Raw genomic sequence first — 13,330 nt, 5'->3', positions numbered from 1 at the left:
GCCCGACGCGGGGCTCGAACCCACGAACCGCGAGATCATGACCTAAGCGAAAGTCGGACGCTTAACCGACTAAGCCACCCAGGCGCCCCTCTGATGGGAAGGATTTTCGAGCTAGCAGCAGTCTTTTAACTGAGGGCTTTTAAAGTTTTGGTTACTGTTATTAAAGTGCTCATGATTCAAGTGCAATGATCCTTTAGAGCAAACCCGAAAACAAAACAAAAATAAAAGCCTGGTTAGATGTCGATGACTGGTTGATCACCTCAAGTAGTAGCTTGGTTTGTATATTCCTGAAGTTCCTTATCTCTTGTTTTAAATACAAAGACCTTGGGGCTCCTGGGTGGCTCAGTCAGTTAAGCGTCCGACTTAGGTTCAGGTCACGATCTCACGGTTCATGGGTCCGAGCCTGGCATCGGGCTCTGTGCTGACTGCCAGCTCAGAGCCTGGAGCCTGTTTCAGATTCTGTGTCTCCCTCTCTCTATGACCCTCCCCTGCTCATGCTGTCTCTCTCTCTCTCTCTCTCTCTCTCTCAGAAATAAACACTAAAAAAACATAATAAATACAAAGACTTTGCCACCTAGTAAAAACTGCCCTTGTGTTAAAACAGCCTACTGATCAAATTTGATTTGCCGTAGGAGTATTTTATCAATCAGCTGAAGATCGAAGGAGTGGAACATCTCCCTCGCCGCGTCACAAATGAAATCACAAGTAACAGTCGCTATGAGGTCTACACGCAGGGAGGGGTGATATTTGCAACGAGTCGAATACTTGTCGTTGACTTCTTGACTGATCGAATACCGTCAGATTTAATCACTGGTAAGAATTTGACACCTTATCATTATTTGGATATACGTTAGCATTTTTTTGGGGGGTCATTTTAGATGGTTAAAAAGTACTCGTATCCTGAATAAGTTAAGAATGACTTTTCCTGGTTTTCTAAGCTCCTGTCTGGTAAATACTTGGTAATTGGCTGACATTTGCATTTAGAATCTAATCAGACCTGGAATGTTTATAACGATGCTTGGTATATTTCCTACAATATTTGGTTTTCTCTTTAAAGAGTTTTTCATCCCCCCTATGATTTGAAATTAAACCAGGTCATTGCTTAATTATTTTGAGAAGTATGGCTTAATTTGAGCTAGAATTAACATAGGAAAGGAATTCGGTTTCATTATGATTCATGCATTTCGAAACCTCTTCTGATTTCCTCCCACCACTCATTTGAAGACCCTACCTCTCTGCCGTCAGGTTACACTGTGCTTCTCCCCAGTCATATCACTAAAGAAGACCCATTATATTTGCCAGTATATTTTTCTGTCTCACTCTTAGATAACAAGCTTCATAAGCACAAGGAGAAATTTGTTCATCCCAGGCTAAGGACCTGATACACAGTGGGTATTAAACACATTTGCAGGGGCGCCTGGGGGGCTCAGTTACTTGAACGTCCAACTTCGGCTCAGGTCATGATCTCACAGTTCGTAGATTCAAGCCCCGCGTTGGGCTCTGTGCTAATAGCTCAGAGCCTGGAGCCTGCTTCGGAATCTGTGTCTTCTCTCTCTCTCTGCCCCTACCCCACTCGTGTTCTGTTCCTCTCTCTCTCTTTCTCTCTCAAAAATAAATAAACATTAAAAAATAAAAACCCACACATTTGCTAGATGAGTGTTGTGTGAATAAGCTGTAATCTTCAGTGAACTTGGCAGAGGCCAGAGAGACGGTGAGGTTCATAATCATATATTCCACTATTGCCCTGACCCAGAAGACCCTCAGGAAATGTTTAATGAATCCATGTATGAATGAATGCTTTATGCAGCTCATGGTAAACTGATTGAAGAAAAGTTTTTTTACACTTTTATAACATTTGTAATTGTTATAATTTGGGACATAGGCGGTGAGGTCGGACTCACCTGGCTTTGAATGGGGATGCCACCGCTCACGAGGAAGTTACTTAATTTTTGTGAGCCTCAGTTCTCTTTTCTTTTTTCTCATTTTTAAAGAGAAAAAGTTAAGTTAGTTAACATATACAGGGCAATACCAGTTTTAGGAGTAAAATCCAGTGATTGATCACTTACATACAACACCCGGTGTTCATCACAAGTGCCCTCCTTAGTACCCACCACCCATCTAGCCCATCCCCCACCCTCCTCCCTCCATCCACCTTCAGTTCTCTGTTGTTAAGAATCTCTTTTTACTGTTTCCCTCTCTTCTCTTCCACCCCTTCCCATATGTTCATCTGTTTTGTTTCTTAAACTTCCACATATGAGTGAAATCCTTTGATATTTGTCTTTCTTTGATTGACTTAGTATAATACACTCTCGCTCCATCCACATCATTGCAAATGGGAAGGAGTCATTCTTTTTGATGACTGAGTAATATCCCATTGTGTAGATACACGACATCTTCTTTATCCATTCACCAGTTGATGGACATTTGAGCTCCTTCCATAATTTGGCTGTTGTTGACAGTGCTGCTGTAAACATCAGAATGCATGTACCTGCATGTATCTGTATTTTTGTATCCTTTGGGTAAACACCTAATAGTACAATTGCTGGGTTGTAGGGTAGTTCTTCTATCTTTAGTTTCTTGAGGAACCTCCATACCATTTTGCAGAGAGGCTGCACCCGTTTGCATATCCACCAGCAGTGCAAGAGGTGTCTGTCCCTTTTCCCTACATCCTCACCAACATCTGCTGTTTCTTGTGTTGTTAATTTTAGCCACTCTGAGAGGTATGAGGTATTGTCTCATCATGGTTTTGATTTGTGTTTTCCTGAAGATGAGTGATGTTGAGCATCTTTTCATGTGTCTGTTGGCCATCTGGATGTCTTCTTTGGAAAAGTATCTGTTCATGTCTTCTGCCCATTTCTGAACTGGGTTATTTATTTTTTGGGTGGTAAGTTTGAGAAGTTCTTTTTAGATTTTGGATACTAACCCTTTATCAGATATGTCATTTGTGAATATCTTCTCCCATTCTGGAGGCTGCCTTTTAGTTTTGTTGATGGTTTCCTTTACTATGCTTCCTTACTATGCAGAAGCTTTTTATCTTGATGAGGTCCCAACAGTTTTTTTGTGCTTTTGTTTCCTTCGCCTCCGGCAACATATCTAATAAGAAATAGCTCCGGCCAGGGTCAGAGACGTTGCCGCCTGTGTTCTCTAGGATTTTGATGGTTTCCTGTCTCACATTTAGGTCTTTGATCCATTTCGAATTATTTTTGTGTATGGTTTACGAAAGTGGTCCAGTTTCACTCTTCTGCATGTCGCTGTCATGTTTTCCCAGCACCATTTGTTAAAGAGACTGTTTTCCTGCTTTGTCAAAAATGAGTTGTGGGTTCATTTCTTAGATTCAGAAAAATAGTACCTCTAGAGTTATTATAATGATTAAGTGAGTAAAAATAAATGGCTCAGTATAGTGCCTAATAAATAAATAACAAAAAAAGTGTTGGCTTTTCATAACCAGAAATTCTGATATATCGTAAAGTCTTACTGTTGGCTGCTTTCTTAGCTTAGTTTTAGATTTATTAAGTGGATAAAATGGGGGCAATGTACTGGAACTACCACTAGATGTCAGTATTGCCCTGACTTTTAGTAGCAGTTCAGCCTACTTTGGCCGAGAGTGGTATGAATCAAGGAAACCTCCAAATTATAGCTTATAGGTGGTTCCTAATTAAAGGCTCAAAGTCCCGTGTCCATTTCTGATCAAGCCCCAGCCAATAATGAAGCTGGCGCTGCTGCTGCCACGGCCGCTTGGCTGAATGGAATGTGTTTGAATGCCAGACGTGAACCCCCTAAGGATTCTGCAACCGGAGGGATCACCCTCCACATCCCACCCCAGGCTCGTGATGACGCTTTCACCACAGCTCGGACAGACCGAACAGCAGTCCTTGAAGCATGTAACCCTCCAGAAAGTTCTGAATGGCCCCAGCCCTAACCTGCCCCCCTTCTGCCATCAATACCCGTGAAATCCGCCACCACACCCCACCCAAGGGTTCCTGCCAAATACAGCTCCCCAGTAGTGAGAGACCTGTGCAGATAGAGACCCTGGTTGTACTTGCGGGAGACTGGACAGGAGGCGTTCATTGCTACAACGGCTCCTCACGTCCCCAAGTAGAACTCAGACACACAGGAGACTTAAAAACACCCTCACACGCTACATGTCAGATTGTTGTGCCCAGTGCTCTAATTCAGTTTTATGTTCACTCAGCAGACGTTTAATGTCCTAAGGGTCCCTTGTTTGCAGGTGTGGTAGGTCCTGGAGACAGATGAACGAGACACTGGTGAACTCTTGAGCTAGGCTGCCTCGGGGTTCGACCCCACGTCCGCCGTGCCCCAAAGCTGTGACCTCGGGCAGACTCCGTTTACTCACCCGTCCGCGGGAGGCCGTAACAGTGCCTTCCTTCTAGGCTTAGCGCGGGGGTGAAATGAGATCAGGTATGTAAAATTCCTAGCGTGTGCTCCGCACCCAGTCGAGCCTTCTCTGATGACTGCTTGTTGCTGTGGTGTCCTTGCCCTCGAGCGGTGTAGTGGAGGAGACGGATGGAAAGACGTGCTGACAGTACGGGATGAGATGCCAGCCGTTCTGGAAGCATCCAAGTGAAATGTAGTAGGTTTTGGTGAGACCACAGTTGCCCCCAAAAATACAAACTGCTTGTGTTTCCTTGTTGCTGGCTTTTAAAATGCTGGGGTGGGGGTGGGGACGGTCCTCAGGTGGTGTCGCTTAGGAGAAACCAGGCTTTGTCCTCAGACACACATGCTTTTGGACCTTTAGTCTCCCGTTGCTTGTCAGATGACCTTGATCAACCTGTTTTCCTCTCCTGATTTCATAATAATACCTACCCCGTAGAATTATCATGAGGGTTAAATGAATATCAATCTGCAAAAGTACCTAACCCCAGTGTCCGGGAGAGTGTATTAGTTTTCTTCCTCCAGCTGGGTTCCAAAAGAATGACAGCCTTTTGGAACACAACATTCTTCTTCTTTTTTTTTAATGTTTGTTTATTTATTTTGAGACAAGGGAGAGCATGCGTGCATGGGTGCACAAGCAGGGGAGAGGCAGAGAGGAAAGAGACAAACTCCTACGCAGGCTCCGTGCAAAACCCAATGTGGGGCTCGATCTTAGGAACTGAAACTGTGAGATTGTGACCTGAGCTGAGATCGAGAGTCAGACCCTTTCCTGACTGAGCCACCAGGTGTCCCGGAGCACAACATTCTCTTAAATTGAGGTCCATCTTTCCTTTAGAAGTCCACCCTTATTACTTCAACCTTATGTAATATTTCAGTCTAGTCCAGCAAAGTGTAGCCCAGTAAAGTACTTGGAAAAGCCCAGCGTCCAAGTTCAGTATCCTTTTTGAGTCGTAAATTAGTGTACACGTTTTGCAGTTATTGAAAATCCTTGTCTATAAATTCCTAAAAACACTTATTAATTTTTACCATATCTGAAGAGCAGTTTGCTTAGCTAGAATAAATTGTAGCTCTCTCCACCTCGATCCAAAATTTAAACGCCAAAACAGCAGAATCCGAATTGAGCTTCCTGAACTACTAGAAGGGGTCATAAATCACTCCTAGGGTCATTTCGCAGACCCTAGGCATCATGGGAAGTGGTACAAAAACACATACGCACATTTATGACAAGTTTTTATATAAGGTGATTGGCTTGATGTAGACTGAAAATCATCATAGAATAATTGAATTTTTGATTCAGAAATGACATCTGTGCACTTTTATGTCATGTGTCTTCCTACTTTACTGCTGATCACACCGCATCAAAATGGCACATATATGTGTAATGTCCTGTGACTGTATCATAGACACCTAAGAAAGATCATCTGGTCAGTACTCTGATTTTATAAATAAGGAAACATATAATAATTGTCCTTGTTTTTGTGATCTCAAAAGTGTCCTAATCACACCACCCCAAAACACAGATGTAGTAAATATATTCATTAAAGGTCTTTATTTTAATGGGCTAATTTATCTCTCGGTTGAATATACTCTGATTCCAAAAGCTGAATTATTCTAGTGGGTGGTGCGGATGTCACCCAGACTTCTGAAAAGGTTGTATTTTATGGAGTTCACATCTGGTCCCCATATGAAAAGAGAGTTAGTGAGCAACTTCGCTTTCAGAAATTCTTCCTCCACCCTACCAGACACACCCCACCCCAGGGCCTTTGCTCTTCTTGTCCCCTCAGCCTGGAACAGACAGTCTTGGTACATGTGGTCACAAGGCTCACCTCCTCATTTCCATTTTGCCTTGGCCCAGATCGAGCCTCAGTGAGGCCACTTTTCTAAAGTTGCCCACCATCACCTCTCACACACACTCCCTCTCCTCCTTCTCGGATTCATTTTTTCCTCCCCAGCCCTAATCACTCTGTAACTTACTAGATCGTCTCTGTGTTCATATCGTGTATTGCAAATACTGTGAGGGCATGGGTTTACGTCTGTATGTTCACTGCTCTATCTCTGGCCCGGACGAGCACCTGCCTGTGCTCGAGAGAAATGTGGTGAAATCAGTGAATGAAAACGAGCATGAACTTCCCTGTCTGTTCTGGAATCTAAGTTATAATCTCCTCTCAGGCATCTTGGTGTACAGAGCCCACAGGATAATCGAGTCTTGTCAAGAAGCATTCATCTTGCGTCTGTTTCGCCAGAAAAACAAGCGTGGTTTTATTAAAGCTTTCACAGACAATGCTGTCGCCTTTGACACTGGTTTTTGTCATGTGGAAAGAGTGATGAGAAATCTTTTCGTCGGAAAGCTGTACCTGTGGCCAAGGTAAATAGCATTATGTGACAAATTTCTGTGAGAGAATCCACTGTGACTTAAGTGTGCACCTTAAAATGATGTAAAATTTATCGGAATTGCGCTTGACGTCGGATAGCCGGGTCCAAAGCAAGTGCCTCAAACAGAAACATATGGTCACCACATTTGTGATTATTTTAAAAGGAGAGAGAGATTTGGTAGTTCCTTTTCTGGTAGCCCATCAAATCCATCTAAGGGCAGCCACTGTATTGCCGCTTCTAGCAAAACTCTTAGGGAATCTAGAGCCTCGCGTATACGCAGGTTTAGGTGAACTACCTATTTACCGGCCGAGACTCCTACTTTGAAAATTACCCATTGAGGAATGAAGCACAAAGATTTTTTTTTAATTTTTTAAATGTTTATTTATTTTTGAGAGACGGAGAGGGACAGAGCACGAGCAGGGGAGGGGCAGAGAGAGGGAGACAGACTCCGAAGCAGGCTCCAGGCTCTGAGCTGTCAGCACAGAGCCCGACGCGGGGCTTGAACTCATGAACCACGAGATCATGAGCCGAAGTCAGATGCTTAACCGACTGAGCCACCCAGGCGCCTCAGAGCACAAAGATTTTTGAAGACTTTACATAAATGTCTAGGCAAATCCGGTAGGTTTCAATGTTCAAACATCTCGTAGCCTGTGCTAATAGTATTTTGGTTACACTACATTTCATTTAAGAGTAATTGCCAGGGTCTTTCTCCTTTGTGATTATGCTGTCTCAAGGATCGGCATTCTTTTTCTGTGAAGAGCCAGATGCTAAATATTTTGGGCTTCGCAGGCCATGTGGTTTGTGACAGTGGTTCCGTGTGCTGTTAGGGCAGGAGAGCAGCCATGGACAACACCAGCCTCCTGGGCACGGCTGTGTTCCAGTAAGACTATTTCTAAAAACAGGCGCTGGAAGAGGAAAAAAAAGCAGGGGGCACCTGGGTGGCTCAGTCGGTTAAGCGTCCGACTTCGGCTCAGGTCATGGTCTCACAGATTGTGGGTTCGAGCCCCGCGTTGGGCTCTGTGCTGACACCTCAGAGCCTGGAGCCTGCTTCCGATCCTGTGTCTCCCTCTCTCTCTGCCCCTCCCCTGCTCATGCTGTCTCTCTCTCTCAAAAATGAACAAACATTAAAAAAATACAAACAGGCCCTGCTTTGGGCCCAGACCATATTTTTGCTGGCCCCCGCCTTATTCAACGAATACATCCAATCTTTGAGACTTAAAGTGCTTCTGAAAACATTGTCATTTTGCTGTCTGTTTGGTTTGTGTCTTCACTGCATTTCCAAAAACACTGTGAGAGCAGAAACCGAGAGCCGTGTTATTTCTGGTCTCGAGAAAACACTTGGAAACGGTTTGTCTCTGTAGGTTCCACGTAGCCGTAAACTCCTTCTTAGAGCAGCACAAACCTGAAGTTGTGGAAATTCACGTGTCTATGACGCCCGCCATGCTCGCCATACAGACCGCCATCCTGGACATCTTAAACGCGTGTCTCAAAGAACTAAAGTGCCACAACCCATCGCTCGAAGTTGAAGATTTGTCTTTAGAAAATGCTATTGGAAAACCCTTTGACAAGGTACTCTGCCTCTTTTTTTCCTTGTAAGCACAGTATGTTAGGTTACGGATTTAAAGAGCCCAAGTTATTTGGTAATTGCAGTGTCCTTAATAGGAAATTGCTGTTATTATTTTTTTATGTTTTTTAAAATGTATTTTTGAGAGAGAGAGAGACAGACAGACAGAGTAAGGGGGGGGGGGGAAGAGAGAAAGAGGGAGACACAGAATTGGAAGCAGGCTCCAGGCTCTGGGCTGTCAGCACAGAGCCTGATGCGGGCCTCGAACTCGTGAACTGAGAGATCATGACCTGAGCTAAAGTCAGACATTTAACCAACTGAGCCACTCAGGCATCCTGGAAATTGTTATTTTAAGATTAATCTGGAGGTGATTTAAATTTGGTTTACTGGAGAGTAATAATTTATAATAGAATACATGGGCTGATCGATAAGCACAACTCTTATTTTTTGCAGTTATAGAGTAATTATCTTGTATTTTAAGTATAATTAAGGGAAGGAAAAATAACCTTTTTGCTCTGAAATGACAGCAATTGGATATCTATAGATAGAAGAGTTTTACATAACAATGCTTCATAATTCATGATCTTTTGTTTGGAATAAAAATAATTGGGATGAGTTTTCATTACTGAGGAATGTGAACTTTACTCTGTCCTACTAAACTTATATTTTCAATTTAGAAAATGGTGAGACTTTTAGTCCAAGGAACTTTTATTCCAACTGCCTTTTTTAAATCAGAGGTGAATATTAATACGGATGTATAAATGTCTAAGATTGAATTATAGATCTAGAAAATGCCAACTTTTAATAAATTTCCAGGCGGCTTTTTTGTTTTTCTGTTTTTTGGTGGAATAAATTCCTATCTTTTAAATTCTGAATCCATCTCTATGTCACTGGAAATAACGCACAGTGATTATCCGAAAGGAAAATTTAACTCCTCATATCTCTGATTCTTCCAGAAAGTCATTTTACTAAAATAATGATACATAAAACGAATCACGTATGTTTCATTCCTGTGTTCATAAGGTTTAGAGCATATGAAGCCACAAAGAAAAACCACAAAAAAACCCCTTCCCATTCTTTTAATAGAATGTATGTGTCCTTATTAAAAAACAAAATTAGCCTGATATGTTTTGTACTAAGTTTCTGTTTCTCATTCCCTAGCTAGTAAAGGTCAGAGTATTAAGTTGGATATTTTTTCCTCAACCAGACGTAAATGCAGACATAACTTGCATGTTGTTAGAAAATTAACATTTTTTGTCTTTTTTATCTTTTATTTAAAAAAATGTTTTAACGTTTATTTATTTTTGAGAGACAGAGACAGAGCGTGAGCAGGGGAGGGGCAGAGAGAGAGGGAGACACAGAATCCAAAGCAGGCTCTAGGCTCTGAGCTGTCAGCAAAGAGCCCAAAGTGGGGCTCGAACTCATGAACTGCAAGATCATGACCTGAGCCGAAGTCATATACTCCAGAAAAAGCGCCCCAGAAAAAGAACTTTTTTTTAAAGAGAGAGAGTGAGAGCATGAGTGAGAGAGAAGGGGGGAAGAGAGAGAGAGAGGGAGAGAGAGAGAGAGAATGAATCTTAAGCAGGCTTTACACTGAATGGGGCTTGATCCCACAACCCTGGGATCATGACCTGGGCAGAAATCAAGAGTCGGACGCTCGACTGACTGAACCACGCAGGCGCCCGGAAAATGTAACTTTTGTAGATTATTTTCCCAAGCAGGCATGCAGTTATATGTTCCAGTTTGTCTAGGGCAGTTCCAGAATCTACCTGTTGTCCTGGAGTGATTATTAATAATATAATTTCATTTTTACAAGAGCCCCATTTGGACAATAAATTATACAGTCATCCTGATATTATTCCTGCTGAGTATTAAATTCCTTATATAAGATGCTGTGTAGTGATACTGCTTCCACATTATGCTACAAGTATTATCCTTTTTAGTTAAGGATCAGTTTGTGGTGGCACCTGGGTGGCTCAGTCAGTTAAGTGTCTGACCTGAGCCCAGGTCATGATCCAGCTGTTCAAGGGTTCAAGCCCCGCGTCAGGCTCTGTGCTGACAGCTCAGAGCCTGGAGCCTGCTTCAGATTCTGTGTCTCCCTCTCTCTCTGCCCCTCCCCTGCTTCCACTCTGTCTCTCTCAAAAAAATAAATACACATTAAAAAAAAAGAATCCGTTTGTGAAGGACATGTGTGTGTATATATATGTATGTATATATGTATATAGCTGTGAATATGTAGATACCTACATGATAGGTATAGACCTACAAAGCTGTCCTTCATTTTAGGCAACATTTTGGGTCTCAAAAAATATTCAGATGTAGTCCCTTGTTAATTTAACAAATACGTTCCCATCTGTGAATCACATTGGGGGAAAAAAAACCCTAAACAAATCATTTATAGCACCAAGTTAAGGTACATTGTTATTTAATTTGATACCATATATTTTTCTTGGTATGTGTTCTCTGTTCCCTGTCCAACTGGATCCCACACCTTTATGTATCCAGGATAGGGTCACAGGCCAAACTTGGCAGAAACTGGGTGGGTCTAAGCTGTGTGCTTTGATATTTCGTAAAAACAAATGAGTGGGAACACCCAGGTAGCTCAGTCAGTTAAGCGTCTGACTTTGGCTCCGGTCATGATCTCATGGTTTATGAGTTCAAGCCCTGCATCAGGCTCAGCACCAACAGCGACGGATTCTCTTTCTCCGTTTCCTTCTCTCTCTGCCTCTCCCCTGCTCATGTGCACTCACTCTGTCTCTCTCAAATAATAAACACAAAAACTTAAAAAAAATAATAACTATATTGAATATATTTTTAGCAATACTAAACTGTATTCTTGTTTTAGACAATCCGCCATTATCTGGATCCCATGTGGCACCAGCTTGGAGCCAAGACTAAGTCCTTGGTTCAGGATTTGAAGATATTACGAACTTTGCTGCAATATCTCTCTCAGTATGATTGTATCACATTCCTTAATCTTCTGGAATCTCTGAGAGCGACAGAGAAAGCTTTTGGTCAGAATTCAGGTGGGAGATAAAAATACTAATATTATTATGGGAGCTGATTTGAATAAAGTGTTGGATTTTGTTGGGGAATCAAATGTGGGGAGTGCTATATTCAACTACATGGTCTACGAAGATTTGAAATTACGTTTTATGTTCATAGCATAAGGGTGTAGGTTTTATTGATAGCTAATGTTTCCGCCTACTTAACTTCTGTTCTGCATAATAATAAATATTCATATCCATTCCGGGCAGTTTTATTTCTAGAAAAGACTCTGTATATCACAGGCAGTCCCCAGCTTAGAAATAGGTTGTGTTCTGGAAGTTTAGCTGTTGAGAACTTCAGATTCATTTTCTCCAAAGAAACAGCAAGGGAGTTTAGAGTTTCATCGGCTCAGGTGCTGAAGACTGAAGAGATTTGTAGGGAACCAAACTTACACAGTTGGCTGCCATCTTTTTTTTCTACCAGCCGCCTCTGCCCCCACTATTGTGACCTCTGTCACTGTTCAGCTAGACCATTGCTTTTCAAAGTGGGGTCCATTGCCCTCTGAGGCCAAGATTTAATACAATTAATGATTTTTTTAACTCTTAAAAATTATTTTATTTTATTTGAGAGAGAGAGAGAGAAAGCAAGCAGGGAAAGGGGTCAGAGAGAGAGAGAGAGAGAGAGAGAGAGAACATTAAGCAGGCTCCACGCTCAGTGCAGAGCCTGATGCGGGGCTCAGTCCCACAACCTCAAGATCATGACCTGAGCAGAAATATGGAGTCAGACACTCAACCAGCTGAGCCACTCAGGCACTCCTGCAATTAATTGTTTTCATTGCTTCATCAGAGACCTTAAGTAATAAGCTATGAATGCATAGCAATGAAAAATACATTGACTACTCGTACACTTTGGTTCCACTGCCTTGATTATGCTCAGGCACCCGCAGTGTTACCCACCGATGCTTTCGCACCGTTATCGGAAATGTCAACACAGTGGGGAAAAAAATCAAGCAATGAGTTAGTATTTGTATGAGAATAGTTTTGAGGTCCGGACCCCCTGAATACATTTTGGTGACTCCCAAGGGTCAGTAGGCCCCACTTTGAAAGCCCACTGGTCTAACCAAACTGTGATTGAGGCCTCAGTAAAGGAGAAGGTGTGGTTCAGAGGAGAACAAGATGGCGGGCAGTTGTATATATAGGGCACGTGACCAACAGAGAGTCTTTACAATTCTGCCTAAATTGAAGGCTTTTTTTTTTTTAATTTTTCATATCAGGTTGGCTCTTTCTTGACTCCAGCACCTCGATGTTTGTTAATGCTCGAGCAAGGGTTTATCATCTTCCAGATTCCAAAATGAACAAAAAAAGCAAAATGTCTGAAAAAATGGAAATTAAAGAAGTGCAAGGTACCTTGTAGGCTTCATCTTTAACTGTGTCTTTTATTTAAGTATTTGGTGTGAAAATTCGTACCAAGTCAATGTGTAATCCTCAGTATCCCTCAGCCATGTGAAAAATGTGTGTTTGTATGTTAAAGGTATGTTACGTGTGACTGTATGTTGAAAGTATCCAGTTTGGCAAGTCTTAGAATCCGTTGTGGGAGGATTCCAAATAACAAGTGCCAGATAGCAATCGAGAGTGTTCTTACTGCTACATAAGAACTATAGATTGATACATTTTTTTTTAACTTCAGAATAATAACTGCTTTTGGCACTTAAAGCCTTAACAGAATATTTAACATTCCTTGTAGCTGTACAAAAGTAAATATACCAGAATGAGGCAAGAATGGGTTTATTCCAATACTTATCTAGTGGGTATAATAAATACCATTGGTTTTTTTTTTTTTTTTTTAAGCACGGGATAGGATTGATGCTTTCTGCCTAGTTCCAAGGTCTAGTTCAAAACTTAAATATGTTAGTGATGCGTTTGAGTACTTACAGAAATGATTGATTGCTATCTCCTTGTATTCCATTTTCAAGATTGTGAAAGTTATGGGGTTTTAGAAATAATAAATACTCTT

The 13,330-nt window shown here is 41.9% G+C and overlaps 1 protein-coding gene across 3 annotated transcripts in view; it reads left to right on the top strand.

The window, feature by feature from the left end:
* ERCC4 (ERCC excision repair 4, endonuclease catalytic subunit) overlaps positions 1-13,330 on the top strand; it is a 42,261-nt gene that overhangs the window by 1,640 nt on the left and 27,291 nt on the right. For all 3 annotated transcript variants that reach the window (XM_039233608.1, XM_039233607.1, XM_039233610.1), the window contains exons 2-6: positions 633-813; positions 6,562-6,757; positions 8,127-8,334; positions 11,175-11,355; positions 12,591-12,719. In XM_039233608.1, the coding sequence (XP_039089539.1) occupies positions 633-813; positions 6,562-6,757; positions 8,127-8,334; positions 11,175-11,355; positions 12,591-12,719 (895 nt within the window). The remainder of the gene's footprint in view (positions 1-632; positions 814-6,561; positions 6,758-8,126; positions 8,335-11,174; positions 11,356-12,590; positions 12,720-13,330) is intronic.

Source organism: Hyaena hyaena, unplaced genomic scaffold, assembly GCF_003009895.1.
Source record: "Hyaena hyaena isolate Hyena2069 unplaced genomic scaffold, ASM300989v1 scaffold_76, whole genome shotgun sequence".
Lineage (NCBI taxonomy): Eukaryota > Metazoa > Chordata > Mammalia > Carnivora > Hyaenidae > Hyaena > Hyaena hyaena.
This window is presented reverse-complemented; position numbering and strand designations above follow the sequence as displayed.